Source organism: Anser cygnoides, chromosome 6 (assembly GCF_040182565.1).
Source record: "Anser cygnoides isolate HZ-2024a breed goose chromosome 6, Taihu_goose_T2T_genome, whole genome shotgun sequence".
Classification (NCBI taxonomy): Eukaryota; Metazoa; Chordata; class Aves; order Anseriformes; family Anatidae; genus Anser; species Anser cygnoides.
In genome coordinates, this window is record NC_089878.1 from 13,468,982 (window position 1) to 13,487,862 (window position 18,881).

Consider the following 18,881-nt stretch of genomic DNA (forward strand, 5'->3'; position numbering starts at 1 on the left):
CTTTAGCAGAAGAAGCCTAGACACTGCAAAGGCATTAATGGATACTTTCTTGTGTCTTTTCTTCCTAAGACAGGACAGCGTGAAATCTAAGTAGGTTTCATTTCAGTGAAACTGGGATTATGTTTCCAAACAAATTAAAGTAAGTTCAAAGGAGTTAGCACCCTTTGTTTTTACTTCACTATAACAAAAGATTATCAGACCCTTGCATGCATTTTGTACCAAGTATTATAAGATAAAAAAATAATCTAAATAAATGTGTTGTTTTCCATTACTACATAGGCTGGTAGCTAATGGCAGTTTTAAGCTCAGTTTAAGACAGGCTCATAAAGTGGCTTCTAGATACAGAAAGTAGCACATGAATACACCATTTAGAAGTGAAAAATCTTGCACTTTGGTGTATGTACCTTTGCGTGAATACGCATCCAGCGGCTGTACAAAGCATGTTTACAAAGGCGAGATGCACGACCCATTTCATCTTTGCCAGTTGTAGCATTAATAACTTCAAGACAAGTGTCTCCTACTGTCCAGTTTACACTGAAGTTTGGTGCTTTCCCTGGTTGGCGTGCTTCTGCATTGCTAATACCTGAAAGAAGAGAGAGATTTAAGGACGACAATAAATATGACTCTTGATGATTATTCTTACTGGGTAGTAACCAATATACTAGAGCTACTGAAACCACATCGCTAGGCATTCTTACAAGTGATTCTTCTACTACGAGAACATTCTCCTGCAGATTTTTCACTGAATCATGGAGATACTGCCACGCTTATTTCATTTTCATTGTGGCTAAAAATGGTCTTTCACTGTCATTCCTAGCTGGGCAAGCGTACATCACTGGAGCTGTGAGAAACCAGCTTCCTCAGTGGAGACTGTGGAGAGAGGTCTGTGACACAGTTCCATGTGGACAGGGATATTAGCACCTTACTGTGCTGTCCTGGTTTTGTTTGGGATAGAGTTAATTTTCTACACAATAGCTGGTATAGTGCTGCATTTGGGGTTCAGGATAAAGATAACATTGATAGCACACCAATGTTGTCAGTTGTGGCTGAGCAGTGCTTACACAAAGTCAAGGTTTTGGAATTCACCCCTGAACAAATGCGGAATCCAGAAAGCTAATAGAGTGTTTTAAATTGCTCCAGTGTCCAGCAGGCAGTTTTCCAGACAGAGCAGATAGGATGATGTTACTTCTGACCTTAATGACGGGATGTCTGATTCACGTTTACACAAAGCAAGTAACAAATTCAAACACAATGACCAGGACTAGAGGGGCCCTGTCTCCAGCCAGGCAGAGAAAAGGGACAACTGGATTTACTGGACTGTGCGGATCCAATGGCCTGGCACATCAGACCCACAGGAGTACAAGGCTCTAGCGGACACCTGTGCACACTGTACCCTAATGCCACCAAGCTACAAAGGGGCGGAACCCACCTGTATTTCTGGAGTGACAGGGGGATCCTAACAGCCAACTGTACTGGAGGCCGAAGTGAGCCTAACTGGGAACAAGGGGCAAGAACAGCCCATTGTGACTGGCCCAGAGGTTCCATACATCCTTGGCACAGACTGCCTCAGGAGAGCATACTTCAAGGACCCAGAAGGGCACCAGTGGGCTTTTGGTTTAGCTGCCTTGGAGACAGTGCCCTAGTTTTGGCTGGGATAGACTTAATTTTCTTCCTGGTAGCTGGTATGTTGCTGTGTTTTGGATTTAGGACAAAAATAATGCTGGTAGCAGCCCGATGTTTTAGTTGTTGCTGAGCAGTGCTTACACAGAGGCAAGGGTTTTTCAGCTTCTTGTGCTGCCCTGCCAGCAAGGAGGCTAGGGGTGCACAGGAATCTAGGAGGGGACTGGGACAGGACAGCTGGTCCAGACTGGCCAGAGGGATGTCCCATACCATACGGCATCGTGCTGAACAATAAAGCTGTGGGGAGCTGGCTGGGAGGAACTGACATTGCTCGGGGTCCAGCTGGGCATCAGTCAGCTGATGGTGAGTAATTGTTTTGTGCATTCTTTCCTTTCTTTCCTACTAAACTGTCCTTATCTCAGCCCATTAGTTCATGTCTTTTTATCTTTCTCAGTTGTGTCCCCCATCCCACTGCGGGGGAGTGAGCAAGTGGCTGTGTGGTACTTAGCTGCCTGCTGCGTTAAACCACAACACACTTGCATCTCAGGTCTGCCTTGCAGGACAAACTGATGAAGGAGTTATTACCCTGCCGATAACTACGAAGCAGAAAAAAATGTTGCTATGCTCCTGCACAAGAAACCACTGCCCTCAAAGCCCACTCAGTAGCAGCACTAGCTGAGTATAGGACAGGGCAGATAAAGAAAAGTTTTGACAGCTGTAGCTGTCTGATTAATTCCTTTTCATTCTGCTACTGTAAAAGTTTAGTTGTGTTTCACTTCTCTTTTCAAAACAAGTATAAGACTATGAACCCCAGTCATGTTTCAGCACAAACAATTATTCAGCAACTTGGGACTGTAGTCTTATTGGAGAAGTCATCCTTATTCAGAAGTGCCTACAATGTGCTTTTTTACATTCCACTGTAAAAACGGAGGTAGGTCAGCACAGTGGTATGAGATGACAAGATGTCTTGCCAATCAAGACCTGGAGGCATCTACGTTTCCAAAACTGTTGAGCCTATTTCATGAAAAGCTACCATTGTTTTTACATAAATCCAATTGCCTTAAAAGGGTAGTTTGATGCTGTTTCCGTAAATGTTTCTAAATGTGTAAATGAGTGCCTGAAAGAAAAGCTGGGAACCAGCAACATGTGACTTTCTTTGTTAAACCTTCCTCCTTCCAGGCTATGGGAAGAGCAGCGCATCAGGGAAGTCTGACCGAACTCTGTCACTCTTCAGCAGAGGACGTCTGATGTGATAGCACCTCCTTCTTCTTACCAACTGGACAGGGACAATGACGTGACTAGCACGGGCAGAGGCACAGATGTTGTGTGCACCCAAGTTAGACAGAGTGAGCCCCAACCTCAACATCCTGTGCAGAAAGCCAAAAACAACAGACAATTGAGTCTTTCAGCATAAATCTGGTTGTGATTCAGCTGCCTCCCCATTTTACATGCTCATTGCCACCTAATACACCCAGAAATGGTGATCTGCAGGGCTCAAGTGCTAAGGGAGACCTCAGATCATTTTGCTCAGATGTTAGATTTTGCAACATCTGTCAAAGATGGCTTTCTGGAAATCTGATCTAAGTGTGAAGAAAGGCTGGCGACCAGCCCATGCTGCCAAAAGCAGGATTTATTCCCCCCACAGCAGCCCGATGCTGCAGAAATGCACCATATATATTACCACAGTACTGTGCTTACAGATTATGACAGCCACTGCAATTCATACACAGCCCATCTCCCACACGTGTCAGGACCACTCCAGCACTCCCCCCAGGGCTCTCATGCAGCAGCCAAGGGCATCAGCACAGCAAGTAGTTTGGGCTGTGTGCTACAGAAATGCTGTGCAGCGCGGTGGGTTTGATCCAGCAGACCTGACAGACATTACAGGGGTGGCAAAACTTAGGATGTCTCATCAGAGAACAAACACGTGTGTTTGTGTTTTTTTTTCTTCTTTTTTTCCTTTCTAATAAAGATCCCATTTTTACTTTAACACAAGCCTATTCCAAATGTACTCTGAGATCTCAGTCTCTGCTAGGTTTTACACCTAATAAAATCTAGTAAATTTGTATGAATTCAATATAAGTATTGCAGCAAGATGCATTTCTTGCTGATATTTGAAATACAACCTAATAAACAAATTAAACCAACCTAAGAGGCAGATGAGCATAGGACTTGCTCACTTGGCCCTGGTCTTACAACACCTCTGAGTAAAACACCCACTTGCGGGGTGCGGAGCTGAGCATGCACAAAAGCTACAAGGTCTTAGATCTTGAATGACATGGCAAAATTCAGTTTGCTTACTAAAACCAATTCCTCATTTACTAAATAAACATTTTAAAATATCAATCATATTGAATTTCCAGATGTTGTTATATTTTTATGCTTGGCTTATGTCAACCTCATCACTATGACTGATTACCTGTAAATCACGAGTAAATAATAAGCCACAGTGTCACCATTCCACATTTTCTTAAAATATAAAATTAAAAAAAAAAAGAAAATTGGAAAGAAAAATTCCTAAAGAGTTATTCTCTGATTTCTTTTAGGAAAGATTGTCAAAACTTCTGCTGTCTTTCTGAGTGGCTGGCAATTAATTTATGCATCATGTTCTAAAAACTGCAGAAGATACCTTTATTGACGATTTGGATGAGGGAATTGAGTGTACCCTCAGTAAGTTTGCAGAGGACACCAAGTTGGGGGGAAGTGTCGATCTGCCGGAGGGTGGGAAGGCCCCGCAGAGGGACCTGGACAGGATGGGTCGATGGGCAGAGGCCAATGGGGTGAGGTTCAACATGGCTAAGTGCTGGGTCCTGCACTTTGGCCACAACAGCCCCATGCAGCGCTACAGGCTTGGGGCAGAGTGGCTCAAAAGCTGTGCAGAGGTAAAGGACCTGGGAGTGTTGATCGATGCTCAGCTGAACGTGAGCTGGCAGTGTGCCCAGGTGGCCAAGAAGGCCCATGGCATCCTGGCTTGTATCAGGAATAGTGCAGCCAGCAGGAGCAGGGAGGTGATCGTTCCCTGTACTCTGCTCTGGTGAGGCCGCACCTCGAGTGCTGTGTTCAGCTTTGGGCCCCTCACTACAAGAAGGACATCGAGGCCCTGGAACGTGTCCAGAGAAGGACTACGAAGCTGGTAAAGGAACTGGAACACAAGTCTTATGAGGAGCGGCTGAGGGAATTGGGGTTGTTTAGTCTGGAAGAGAGGAGGCTCTCTGCAACTACCTGAAAGGAAGGTGTGGGGAGCTGGGGGTCGGCCTCTTCTCACAGGTAACTAGTGATAGGACTAGAGGGAATGGCCTCAAGTTGTGCCAGGGCAGGATCATGTTGGAAATGAGGAGACATTTCTTCTCAGAAAGAGTAGTCAGGCATTGGAATGGGTTGCCCAGGGAGGTGGTGGCATCACTGTCCCTGGGGGTGTTTAAGGAAAGGTTGGACGTGGTGCTTAGGGACACAGTATAGTGGGTGATATTGGGATTAGGGTGATGGTTGGACCAGATGATCTGGAGGCTTTTTCCAACCTTAATGATTCTATGATTATGCACAACACAACTCATCCTGCACCATTAAAGTCCAAATGCTGCATAGCAAACAAACCCTGCCACAGAGTGGCACCCAACAGAAGGTCTGCACCTAAAGACCTATCAACTGTAGGCATACACAAAAGGAATCTCAACTCTGACTCTCCATAAACATATAAATTCAAAGTTTTTTTGTGAAGCTTATGTGAAACGGACCTATTTACTTAATATAGCATACTGGTGAACTTGTTAATCTAAAAACTGTTTATCAAAACTACTGAGGCAAAAGGGCTAAAAAATTGCCGCCTCATGACTAATAGGTCAGTCAGTCATATTTTTTATTTAGCTTAAAAATATCTGTACTATTACCTTTGCTTGTTTCATATACTACTGACCAAGTACAGTGATCTGATACGGTTCTAGTATTGCAAAAAGATGTCTTGCCCCTTTTCTTGTTAGTATGAAAGAGCACTCTATTTAAGAAGAATAAAATAAGAAAAATCTGTTGCCTAGTGTTTTTCCTCTAGTGAGTGACTCCCTCCCCAGACCAATATATCTAGGCTGTGTACAACTCTTTCAGCAAATACTGGATATAAATTACACTTCTCTACCAGCTTACTCATGCTCTTTTCACACTCACATGGCAGAGGCTGTTCACTGAGGGGGTGGTTGGGCACTGGAACCAGCTCTCCAAGGCAGTGGTCACAGCACTGAGCCTGCTGGATGGAGTTCAAGAAGCACTTGGACAAAGCTTTCAAACATAGGGCCTGGTTTTAAGGAAGTCTTGTGTGGAGCCAGAGCTTGGACCTGATGATCCTTGCTCCCTCCAATTTTAGATGTTCCATTTAAGAAACATGCTGCAAACTAACTTTAATGGTCATTAAATTTAATAATGGTACTGTAAGCAAGGGAAAGACTTCTAGACGAAGATATAAATACAACTTTCTCTTACATGTATAGGTACCAGCAATAGATTCAAAACACCACTAAATTTTGTCATCAAGCTGATGGTTGGACTTGATAATCTTGAAGGTCTTTTCTAAACTAAATGGTTCTATGATTTTGAATATTCAGTTCTATCAAAAGGTCAGGTCAATGATCAACAGTAATAAATGGAGCAAAGTGAATGCAGGGAATTATTACTGAAAGAATACAAAACAAAATAGAGTACCATATAAATAATTACTGCTACCTTACTTTGAGTATCATGTGCTGCTCTGGTTTTGCCAGCCCAAAAATGTGATTGTAAAAAAAAGAGATGACCCTTGCATGGAGTATTTTCCGTGCAAGAAAAAAAAAGTGTACTAAGACTTTCTAGTCTGGAAAATATAGGACTTAGTGGGAATATCACAGTGGTATAGAGATCTGAGCACCAACACAAAGGCAACATGGAACAACTGCTACCTATATGGTACATGGTGTACCTGTATCATACAGAGCACTAAAGAACATCTAATTAAATTAGTAAAAAGTAAACGCTATTGCAAAAGTCTTTAAAAACACTATGGCCCTTACTAAAGAAGGTTGTGGAAACTAAGAAGTTTACAGCAATTCATAAAACTGGAACAGGAATTCATGAATAAAAAAAAATAATCTATTAAGGATTCTTAAACACAAAGACTAGCTCAGGAAGTCTCCGATTCACAGATTACTGATGCAATTCTCAGGAGGTATCTGCAGAGGCATACCATTTTCTCCTGTTTTATCACTGCATACCTGCCTGTGGGAAAAGAATACTGGGCTAGATTAATCTTACCTTAACATCTTAGTCTTACTTAAGACATCTCTTATGCTGGTGACAAGATAATCAGTAGATTATTAACTTTAACAGATATCATTAACTTTGGCTGAAATAATATAATCACAGCTAAGAAAAAATGGATTATCCAGAAAAACCAGGCACAAGGTCAGTGTTTATTGTTGAGTTTAGTAGATATTGCTGACAGGAGAGCATGAAGGACGTCTGGGCCTACCCTGCCATCTGCTTTAAAAACATTACCCTAGCAGGTGCCATTAGCCCAGGTCCCTGAGGCTGAGATATCTGAGCACATGAGCTCCACAGACAGGAACCATAAACATGGACAACCTGATGAAATTATTTTCACACAAGTTGCCTCCAGTGAAAAGGAGCTTGCTTTTTATACGTGCAATGGACTTCCTTTTACATATAATGATGACTTCTCTCAAGGATATTCAAGGACAGATTTTCTAAATGGAGCATTTGCTTTGTTGCTCTACTTCTGTGCCACGTTAACTTCTTTGTGCCTATCTCCAAAAAGTGGCTCCAAAAAGCCTTAGCAGATTAACCTGCAGACTGGTACCTTTTTTTATTGGCAGATTTATACGATCACCATCATTTTATTTGAATGAGGAATCGTTCCCTTTTCAGGTTATTCACAAATTCACAAGATTTTAACCTGTCGTCTCTCAGCTGAACTGACCAGTTCTCAGTGAGAGCTCACGTGCCCTCTGTGCTGTGGTGCTAAAGGCATCCTGAAAGGCTGCGTACTGCAACCAAGGTTCCCAAGAGTTGATACAGGGAAAGAACTTTCTACAAACATAAGGGTTTCCCACACCCCTAACTGAAAAACAGCTGCTCCGTTATACATGCTCCCACCTAACTTGCTGGGAAAGGGATGTATAGGTAGAAAGTTTCCTATGAAGAAAGAAAGAACATTTGGTGAAAATACAATTTTCACCAATAGAGTAGATAGATTAGCTAACAATTAGCTAACAATAGAGTAGATAACATTAGCTTAGTCCGGCTTCGTCTTAATGCAATTGGCCCTGCAGATTTAAAAGTTGTTTTATGAACAGCTTTGATAGTGTTTTCTCAGTGGGTGGGTCCTCGGGGGCGCCCGGGGGCCGCCGACAGGTCACTGGGCACCCCAAAGGAGCCACCCGGGTGACCCACGGCGGGCCCCCGAGGACCCGCCCCGGTGACTCCGGGTGGTCCGGAGTCAGTGGGGAAAGACAGAATACCATAACTGAGCAGCTATTTCTATTTTAGTTCATTGCTCTGTTAGAAATGAGAAACGATAGCACAATTGTGTGTGTGGTATAAGGTGGAACTCAGAACTGGGGAGAGCTGTTCCTGCGGCATGGACTGCAGATAAGAATACAGTGTCAAATAAGTGAATCAAAGAGTCGGTGTGTAGCTACACATATGTCCCATTTGAATCCAACAGTGTGGATCAGAAGAGTAGCTTCAAGACTAATCCATTTGAAGGAAATTCATCACGGTAATTCTCCTCCATCCTTCATCTCAAACAACCTTCATGTACATTTTGAGACATGCGTTTTCATAAAAACTCAACAGCTGAGAACATTTCTGAACACTCTTTACTGATCAGCGATTTCTGGATGAACTGTTTAAACAGATGGTACTATTTCATGGCAAATGGATGGTAACAGTATTTCAGGAAGATGATTTTTAAGAAGCCAAGGTGCGATTATATGTTGTGAAAAGAACAACAGAAGCTCCTCCCACCATGCGGTCTTGAAGAGTTTATAAAAATTCCCAGAAATCAGGAAGCAACAGTCTATACATCAGCTACTAAGCCAATACAACAATCAAATATTAGGTACTGTGAGTGTTGGCACTATTACTTATTTGCTACTGTAAGGATGATTATGTCACAATACTTTAGTACATCCTGGTTCAGGGAATCCTTATTAATTACCTCTCTCTAAAAAAAATAAAATAAAAAATAAAATAAAAAGCTGGTTGTTTGATATGCCTTCTTCCCCCCACACTGTCTATATTTATTTTTAGCATTCACGTCAAGCTTTAAACATTTTTAAAAATTGTGACCCCCCCCCCCCCCCCCCCCGGAAAATAAACAGGCATGCCAAAAGCCAAGCTCTACAGAACAAAGCAATGCACACAATGATAGGTAATATAAGAGATTTCAGTTTTAAAGCTTTTATAATACTACTGCAACTAGCAGTTTTAGAAATTTTTAGATATTTTAGAAATTTTTAAGATACTTCAGAACTTTCTTTTTAAGTCATGGCTCAATCTGAAGTTACGACCTGTTAATTCAAATAGTGCCAGTCCTCTTAGCCCCACTGGAGTCTGGGATCAGTGCAATGCTAAAGAACAACACTTAAAAATCTCAACAGCAGCTGCTAATTACTTGCCAGGGCTTACTGCATTGCTGTCTGTCAGCTAATACTTAATATTATATTAAAAATATTTCTGAGGGACATGCCACCAGAATTTGAACACAGAATTTGTGCATTAACACAATGCACAATGTGGAAGTGAAAATACTGTGATAACTGGGACATGCAAACAATCTGGGTGCCATGCTAATTAATGCTAATGCTGCATCCAACAGAATGATGACAAAAGAAAACACAACCAATAGCATCTGAGACCAGATTTCCATCCATTTTTAGCTGGTTACTGGTCTAGAGATTGTGAGCCAAACACACGTACTTTGTCATGCTGATAAATGATGCAGCAATTCAATAAATATCTGCAAGGGCAGGAGAAGTGATAGTGAGAGCTAACACGCTATGCCATGGATGATAAGAGGTTTCACTAAACCTTCAACTTGCCTCACATACTGCTAAGGTACACTCTAGACAGCAATTACATGAAACTGCATCCAGTTCATACCCCAGCTCTTCTTGGCACCCTTTAACTAATGAAAGGTTCTTGATAGATATTTCTGTCTAAATAACTATATTAGGCTTAGCCAGTATCTTCTGTGTTGTAACCAGAAAGCAATTTACTCACAGTACATAATTTGCAAGGTTTTGAGAACTGCAAAATCACATTGCTACTGGAACAGACTTAGTTACCGGTACAGCCTTCTCCATAAGATACTTGCCACTAAGTAAAGGTCTGTTGAGTGTATAAAGAGGTGGTAGATCTTCTATCTCTGCTATCCTCTGGTATACGGCTCTGGATAGATGATCCCCATGATATAAACTCCCCAAGATGATGCTAGAGAAGTAAATTGGCTCCACAAAGAGGCTAAGTAAGGCTCCTTGAATACCCAATACGTTCCACCTAAGAGGGAGGGAAAAACAAAACAAAACAAAACAAAAACAAAAAAAACTTTCTTTTTAATGGAACAAGTAACATCTGCCAGACATAATAGCAGTTAATCACAATGGACCAGACGTTCAACCTTTCCTCTCTTGAGCAGAACATGGCTATGGTAACATAGCTGTGACACCTGCTGGAATTTCAGAGACCGGTTTATGGGATGCTCAGCAAAATCCTGAGCTAGGCAGCCAAGAGGTCTACTGTCAGCATTCACTTCAGGAGCAGATTCCATAACCTCACTTCCCTTCTATTGTGCCTGGTGATACATTTTGCAGCACCCTAATGTCAGAGATGGACAGGATCATTCAATCATAGAAAGCCAAACTGTGAGATCCGTAATCAGTAGTTTAAACAGTAGCTGATGCCTCCAAAATACATGTGGCAGTGGGCAAACCATCATTCTGACAACACAGGGATTGTGTCTGCAAGACCTCAGTACCTCATCACCTTCATAGAAAGTTTGTTCTTTACATCTTAACCAAACTGTCCACATCCTGCTGTCAGAAAGAATATTTGTAGTTGCCTGCAATATTTGTGGGCAGGGGAAAATAATCTCCAGGTACTCTCTGCTTACTTTAGCTGCTTCACAGATTCCAACCGTCAATCCCTGTCTGCACCATTGTGACCCACAGTCGAACAGGTCCATTAGCAGGAATCTAGCATGCATAGGAGCAAAATACTGAAGAGATTTTGTATCTGTGTTCGTTTAGTCAAGTTTTGGCTCTCAATCTATATGTGACAATCATATGAAACCTATATGGAACACCTTTTAAAATCTCAAAGATTCCCGTAGAGCAAGTATTTCCACTAACCTCTTTTCTGAGGTATACTTGCAAACAATTTGTCACTATTAAAATAGTGTATCTGAGTACAACTGCAACATCCAGACTGGGTACCCAAGCAGAAGGAAAATTTATTTTGGTGCTTGAATAAAAATAAAAATTAAAAATGGCACAATGGAAGCTGTTGTGCTCATATGAAATGGTTGTCCTTATTAAAATACACACCCCAATATGAGATGCAAGGATCCCCTAAGAAATGAGTGAACTCTGATTGTGTTAAAAGTGTTTCTTGCACCTTGTGCTGGGATGGCATGGCTATACATCATCAGTTCAGGCTAGAAATTGTATAGTACAACTGCTTCACTACTGTGAAAAACTGAACTATATGCTTTGGCTACAAGTCTTGCAAAATTTTGAAGAAAGGGTAAAACAAAAATTGCAGTCTGAGGAAACAATTTATTTGCATATCTTTACTGAGGGTAAAAATTGAGGCAGTATGGATTAGCTTACTCACCTGTCATTAAAAAAGCTGGCCCTAATGTATGAGTAAAAATACTCTACTAACAAAAATTACATTATATAATGGCCTATTTTGTATGACAGTGAAAATGCAATGAACAGCCAAACATAAGGTTAAAGGTATCAAGTGAAAATTATTGCCTCCCAGTACTGAGATGACTTTCTGAGGACTTTGCCTTGACTACAATTTTGTAAGCACAGAGGTACGTTAATTGCCAAACAGATCACAATAGTGTTTTCTTGTTATTTGCAATATTACCTACATGCAGGATAGAGAAGGATATGGACTACTACAGACAGATAATATTATGGAAGAAACATTTGGAAAGAATCCAAGAGTAATCATAGCAAATTGGGTTCTTACAATTGTATCTGAAACACAAATTAAGCTTCCTTAGCTTAGGCGCATTACATCTTATTTTTCTTCAACAGTACTTGAGTGATGGATGGAAATTTAAAAAAAAAAGCCAGAGTATTCCTCTGGCAAGCCATGGCTCCCTAAACAAAACCTTTGCCAGACCCCTTTTTCCCTTGTTCCCATCTTCAGTATTTCTAGAGTTTGTGTTTTGCTGCTTCTTCCCCAGCTCCCACGCTTGGTGACCTTCTCTGGCAAAGTTAAAGCTGAAGTTGGTCTTTTAATTGAAATGAGGAGTTTAGACGCTTGAACAAACTTCTGCAAGGTGAACTACACGAACCTGTATTACAGTTAATTCCTATTCTGTAATAACTGCACGTGCCTGCTGGTTTTGCTGGGGTGGGCTGTATCACTGTGAGCAATGGATTCAGAGCAACTGTAAATACAAGGTTTGTAGAAACCATTTATACACGCAAAGCCTCAACCTCATAAAATTGATCAGGCAGGGTTGGATAGTGATTAGGTTTGTAAAATTACCTTTAAATTTCAAGTGTTACAATAAAAGATATAATTATCCATAGAAATAAATAACCATTTCAGAAACTGGCAGTGAGTCAGAGATAAACATGAAACCCAAATGAAGTTCTGTAGATTGTAACTGAGGCAAAAAGGATTATGCAGAGGCTTTCTTGCTTTTTCCTATTTATACTGTACTTCTTTCTGGCTAACATTAATTTCTCACTCACATTAGCACATACAGCAAAAACAACCTCTACAGATATAAACTGAGAAGTAGCTATACCAATAATATGCATCAATTTTCAAAAAGACACAAGCCTTTTGAAACCTGAAATGGTAAAACTGACTCTTCCTGCCAATTTACAAGCATGACATGTCAGAATGTTTGTCAACAAAAGCTGTCAATTTAGCACTAAAATTTACTGAGACTTATTTTGAAGTTAGTGGGCCAAATCTGCATAGGTTCATTACAAACCACGAGACGCAGAGCTGAGAGTGAAAAATTTATCAAAAAAAATGTTAATAAATTCAGGATAGAATCATAGAATGGTTTGGGTTGGAAGGGACCTTAAACCCCATCCAGTTCCAACCCCCCTGCCATTTGAGCCAGGTGGCTCAAAGCCCCATCCAGCCTGGCCTTGGGCACTTCCAGGTATGGGGCATCCACAGCTTCTCTGGGCAGCCTGTTCCAGTGCCTCACCACCCTCAGAGTAAAGGATTTCTTCCAGATAGCTGATCTAAACCTACCCTCTTTTGGTTTAAAGCCATTACTTCTTGTCCTACCACTACACTCCCTGACAAAAAGTCCCTCTCCAGCTTTCTTGTATTGCCTTTTCCACCAAGCCAACGAAACACCTAACAAAATGTTTTTTTTTTCTTCACGTTAATATGTAAAATAGTATGAGAAAAGGGTGAAGTAACCAATGCTATGTAAATCTAGCTTGCAAACCCAGACCCTCCAATGCTCACATTGGTTTTATAACACAGAAACAAAGCTTTCTTCTGCAATGCACGCTGCAGCAGAATGGTATCTGACCCTGGCCATGGCACAGTGCTCAGGTAGGAACATTTGATGGCTCTAAAATGTGATAGTGGCAGAAATGTCTCCAGTCACTAAATCAGCAGTTAAAATCTCTTCTGCAACAGCCATGGGCAAAAATGCAGTACTCCTGCATAAAACGACTTGATCTTCGGTCCATATCTTACTGTGCAGATCACAGAGCATACTGGACCCAGGCAATAACTTGTCTCACCATTAAAACAAGAAAATGGCACGACATTTGCAACAACAACAAAAATGCACTGAAGCACAAGATTAGACAGAATGCTGGACTGCTGCATTATGTCAATGGCAATGCTGAAATGCCTAAGGTACAGTTCACAGAGAAGAGTTTGCTGAAGAGGGAAAGAGCCTCAGTAGGCAGGGAGACATCCTCCAGTGTAAAACTTTACACTGGAAAAATACGTCTAACTGAGCATAAAACCAGTGCCTCTGATGACATATTCTGATAAAATTCATATGATATTCTGAATGTTCAGATTTTAAGTTACCACAAGAATCAAGAGATTTTCTTTCACAAGGATTATAAAATTTCAAACCAAAATTAATGTTTTAAATAACAGCTTTTATGTTGCTGCAAACCACGAGCCACAGGATTTAGTTCTAGACTAACACTTAGAAACGGGTGCCTCTATTTGAGTTGTGTGTCTTGATCTCATTACAGTTAACGGTGATTTATTCAGTACCTGAGTAAGATCGCATTTGTTTGGTTGGTCAGATCTCCACCAGTGAGACAGCATCCTAATGCAAGGGAAGGTGGGGAACCTTGTGCAGACAGGGATATCCAGAGCTGAGCACCATCCAAGGTTCAGCAGCGTGCAATATCCCCTTCACCTTCAGCTCTGCAAGTGATGCACAATGCACAGAAAGGCAACCTGATGTGATGCCAGTGCATTCAAACAAAAGCTTATTTACTTGTCCTAACCTGATTCTCTTCACTTCTGAGCAGCTTTTCATGACACAGTCACCAAGTAGTTTGCTTCACTCTCTACCAGGGCCTCAATGAGATGATATATAACCACTACTGTGTTTGATAGGGCAAAAAAAAATATTCTAAAGCTCTTCTAGTAACAGTTAGGAAAGTACTTAAGCATACGAAGGTAAACAAAAGCTACATATCAAAACCATAGCTCTCCGTTTTCCTTAGATGTAATAGCTGACATATCACAGTGGCTCTTACTAGCACCTGGATTAAGAATTGCTGTGTTCCCATCACCACACATATTAGCTGATGCTGCTTTTCTGGGACAAGAAAATAGAAATGATAAGTTTATCCATCAATGTGGCCACTGAGCAGCTCAAACAGTTAAAAAGCATAGGGAGGATTACAGACAAAGGATGCTGTAATCTGTAGCATGAAGCTGTGCTCCATCATTCCCCCAGGACTAAGTCTAATTGAAGAGGACTCTGCGTATCACAACCTTGATCCTCCTCTGTCTTCTAATTTAATTGCTTGTATGGCTCTCCATAAAGTCAGAGCAGTGACATGATTCAAGTGTTATATATATATATATATATATATATATATATATACATATGTATATATATATATTCTCTGAAAAACAGGCAGGTAGAGAGAGCTGCTTGCGACTGGAAAGGTCAGAACATAAAAAGCACCATCAGGTGCTGTCCCTGCATTGTGCCTTGCCAGAGCTGTGCTGTAAGTCACAGCACTGACCTTGTATTTTGAAAATGCAGTTTCTCTTATCTGGTTTACAGCACAACTCCATAAACAACTGCACTGAGAGAGGCAGGGAGCTGCAGTACGCAGGGAGAATGCAGCAGCTCGTCATGGGTAATGTTAATCTCCTAAAACAGTGTCGTCATCAGAGAATACACTATGGAAAGCATACTCTCAAAATTAGCTTTTTGTTAGCTTGCTTTTAGAAAGCGAGTAGACACCGAACCAATGATACTTCTTTCTGTAATACAAACTCATTGATTTTAGTGGGGCCATTCTGCTGAAAAAAATGATGCAAGGTGTAGCAATATTGTGATGAGAAACAAGTTACATCTGGTCTGACCTACACACTACTATTTTGTTGAAAATTTTCCATAAAAATTGTACCAACAGATAATTGTTTTTGATGAAGTATTTTCTTGTATAAAAACATTGCTTTCTAGTGACTATTTGTTTTGCATAAAAAAATTCAGCGATCTGAAAAATTTCAGATTTCAGAATCAAAAATTACACCAATTAGAAAATGCTGCTGAGTTGTCTCCTTGGGAGCATAGCTCAGGCTACTTTGTGTTCACACTTTGCTTTACAGCTTAGAATTCCCCAGGCACACTTAGGTACAAAATAAGACGAAAAGACCAAATGTTTGCCGTCATCAAGATTTTGCCATGTCCTCTACCTCATCGAAGAAGTAACCTTGCACACAGGCATTCACAGAAATGCTGTTTCCAACTGCAACATCTCACCATCTTTACAGACTAGACCCCAACAACAGCTCTGTAGATCCGAACATTTCCAATCCAAGTCTCAGTCTCCTATAGTAGTTCCTACACAACAGCAAACAACTGCCTGTTCCCACAAACATAGCTGGATTCACATCCTGCCTCCTGCCTCACCTGCACTGAAGTAATCCATAAATACATATACAACTTTTGGTCAATGAAGTTGCAAATTAATAGTGGTCAGCTCCTGACTACTTACAGATGCTACTCTCTGTGTAGCGTGCTCGCTTGAGAGCTACAACCAGGGTTTTATAGCTGAGCACCACCCTGGGGACATGTGATTTTACAAAATTATCGTACTCATTGGTCTTCCTATATATATTCACCACTCAGATGCTATTAGATGCTTAGATGCTGCAGAATGAACAGGAAGATATGATTTAATTAATCTAAACACGACCTCATTTCTGCCATGTTCAAATCTGATTTCTCTCTGCTTTCCTAAGAGATTAACTGAGTCTCTATGATCGGTGCCTCCTTTTCACAGCATACACAGGAAGCAACATTGTCATGTGAAGCAGAGTCAGTCTTTTACCTCAAGTGGCTCAGTCAGTGCCCCACACTGACACAAGTCACCAAGCACAAGAAGCCTATGATCTTTTACAGCAGCACTTCTCACAAGCATCTTTTTATTTATCTTGAGGTCAGATTTTCAATTACAGAAAAGAGAATTTGTTGTAGCTGAACCTAGGCTGTCAACTGCACAGCTCTGATTTGTCCCAGCTTTCCCAGTGTTGCCTGGATCTGTGGCATACTGGTGAGCCTGGGCCAAGACTCAAGTCACTGGTTTGAGTGGTTACATGATGCTGGGTAGTGTTTTCCTTCTGCTTTCCCTGAGGTTTTTCACCTAGGCATCACACAGCCATCACGTATCAAAATTAAGGCATTCTAATCTGTCACTTGGACTAAGAACTGTTCAGAAGAAATGTTCTTCCTATTGCTGTTCAGAAATCACACCAGCTCTGTCATGGAGCTTTCCATTATAAAATGACTCTCAAACTTGAAAAAAGCTTGATGGGCACAAACAGAACATACGTACAGCCTTTAGTGAGCACACACAGGATTTTAAGTTCTTTTTGTGCAACCTCATCAGTCCAAGAAATCTGGATGGTGGGGTCAAGAAGGAAAAGCCATCAGGGAAATAGACAGACAGTTATAAACTTCCATTCCGATATCCCACTCTAAATACTGCAAAACAAGGTCAGTACATAGGCACATGACATCATTTCACACCAAAGATTATCAGAAGTAACATTCTTTAGAGCAGAACAGCACCAATAATTTCTCCTTTATACAACAGGACCACTTTTTAATTAAATCACTTCTCAATTCCTAGAGCCTTCCTAGCTAGGAAACAGGGTGAAAAACCATTTTGTTCTGCTTAGCAAGACAGCAAACCTCAACTGAAATGTTTTGTGAGAAATTAAGTAATTATTCAAAGCTGAAAAACTTGAAATGAATGTGGGGGTAAAACATATCAAACAGAGAATGACAAAAATATGCATAATAAAGCATCATGGATATAATAGAGCCTAGGATACATTTAAAACAAATGCAGGTATATTAATGTCCCCCTAAAAGGTATTATTGTCATAGAATATCACCACCCTGAAACATCGCCATGAACTAACACACTAGGACAATCCTGTTCTAATGCTCCTGATCCAAATGGAATTACATTCACTTTTACCTATGCAGGCCTTTTGCTATTTCTCATTTTTTCTCCTGGTGACATCAGTGCAAGTTAGTTTGACACCCCTCATTTCCTTCCTACCTAAAGCACAGCTCTCATATCTCTTGACTTTTTCTCTTTTTTTTCCCCTGTCTCTTCCAGCACAACCAGAAAGTGTCCCTTCAGGAGGTCATTTAGGGGTGCTGAGTATCTGCCTCCAACTAAAGTGGTGAAGAAGAGGTGAGCTCAGCTGTCTGGAGGGAAGCAGAAGACCCATGTTGTTCCACAGCCAAAGCCTGTTTCACACATCCTGTCTCAGCCTGTGGCACAATCCAAACCCTGGCTTAGCATGGCCAAGTCTGCCAATGTACAATCAGCACCTGAAGTCAGCCCGAGGAATTCCATCCACTATGGCATTAGAGCTCACCCGTTACTCACGGTGAGCTTGGCCCATCACTGTAATGAGCAGCAGTAACTGCAGACCTTCTACTATTTAGTTTTTTTGTTGTTGTTGTTATTTTTTGTTTTTCCAGAAAAAGAGAAGTTTAACAGAAGTTTTGCAAGTTTCTTGGGTGTTCCTACCAGGCTCAGGAGGGTGCTAGACAGCACACTGCAACAAAGCACTCAGAGGCTGAAAGTAACAGCTTGGGTTATACATATAATCCACACAGATATGGCTGTTCAGATACAAAGAGCTTTCCTGCTCAGGATTGCACATGCAATCCTGCACTTTATTCATCCATGTGTTTTCCACGCTGGGACCGTGAACCTTTTGGAAAGCTCAGTGGAAGTGCACAGGGCAAGGGCATTCTGGAGCACTGACTGTTGGAAACTACATAGCAATGCATTCTTTCAAATTTAAATGGACAAAACATGGTCATAAATGTCAGGGAAATGTAAAAAAAAAAAAAAAAAAAAAAAGAAAAACAGAAAAGAAAAAAAGAATATGAAAATTTGGGCCTCCTTACCCGTCATACAGTCTTTGTTCTGTGTCAAGGGGTTCTATTTGCTTCCTTCACTGGCACAAACAAAATTATTCCCATTAGCCCCAAGGAGAGGTGACAGCTAGCTACGCAAGCGAGAGATGGATTCTGTTCTGCATCACACAAAATCAACAAAATAGTCAAATGTGTTCTAGCTCAATAACTGTCTTCAAGTTTTAATTTCACTAACAGCAACGATGATGTGATAAAAGAAGTCAAATGAATGCAGCATGAATACCACATTGGATGGTTAGGAGAAGTTATTGACATGAAGCTGGGAAATCTATTTGATGAACTATTGAAAATACTATTAAAAAACTTCAATGTCATT

At 41.0% G+C, this 18,881-nt stretch overlaps 1 protein-coding gene across 6 annotated transcripts in view; it reads right to left on the bottom strand.

Annotated features, from left to right (window-relative positions):
- ADARB1 (adenosine deaminase RNA specific B1) overlaps positions 1 to 18,881 on the bottom strand; it is a 76,104-nt gene that overhangs the window by 3,456 nt on the left and 53,767 nt on the right. For all 6 annotated transcript variants that reach the window (XM_067000051.1, XM_067000055.1, XM_067000054.1 and 3 more), the window contains 2 exons: positions 9,980 to 10,161; positions 405 to 583 (listed from right to left, as the gene is read on the bottom strand). In XM_067000051.1, the coding sequence (XP_066856152.1) occupies positions 405 to 583; positions 9,980 to 10,161 (361 nt within the window). The remainder of the gene's footprint in view (positions 1 to 404; positions 584 to 9,979; positions 10,162 to 18,881) is intronic.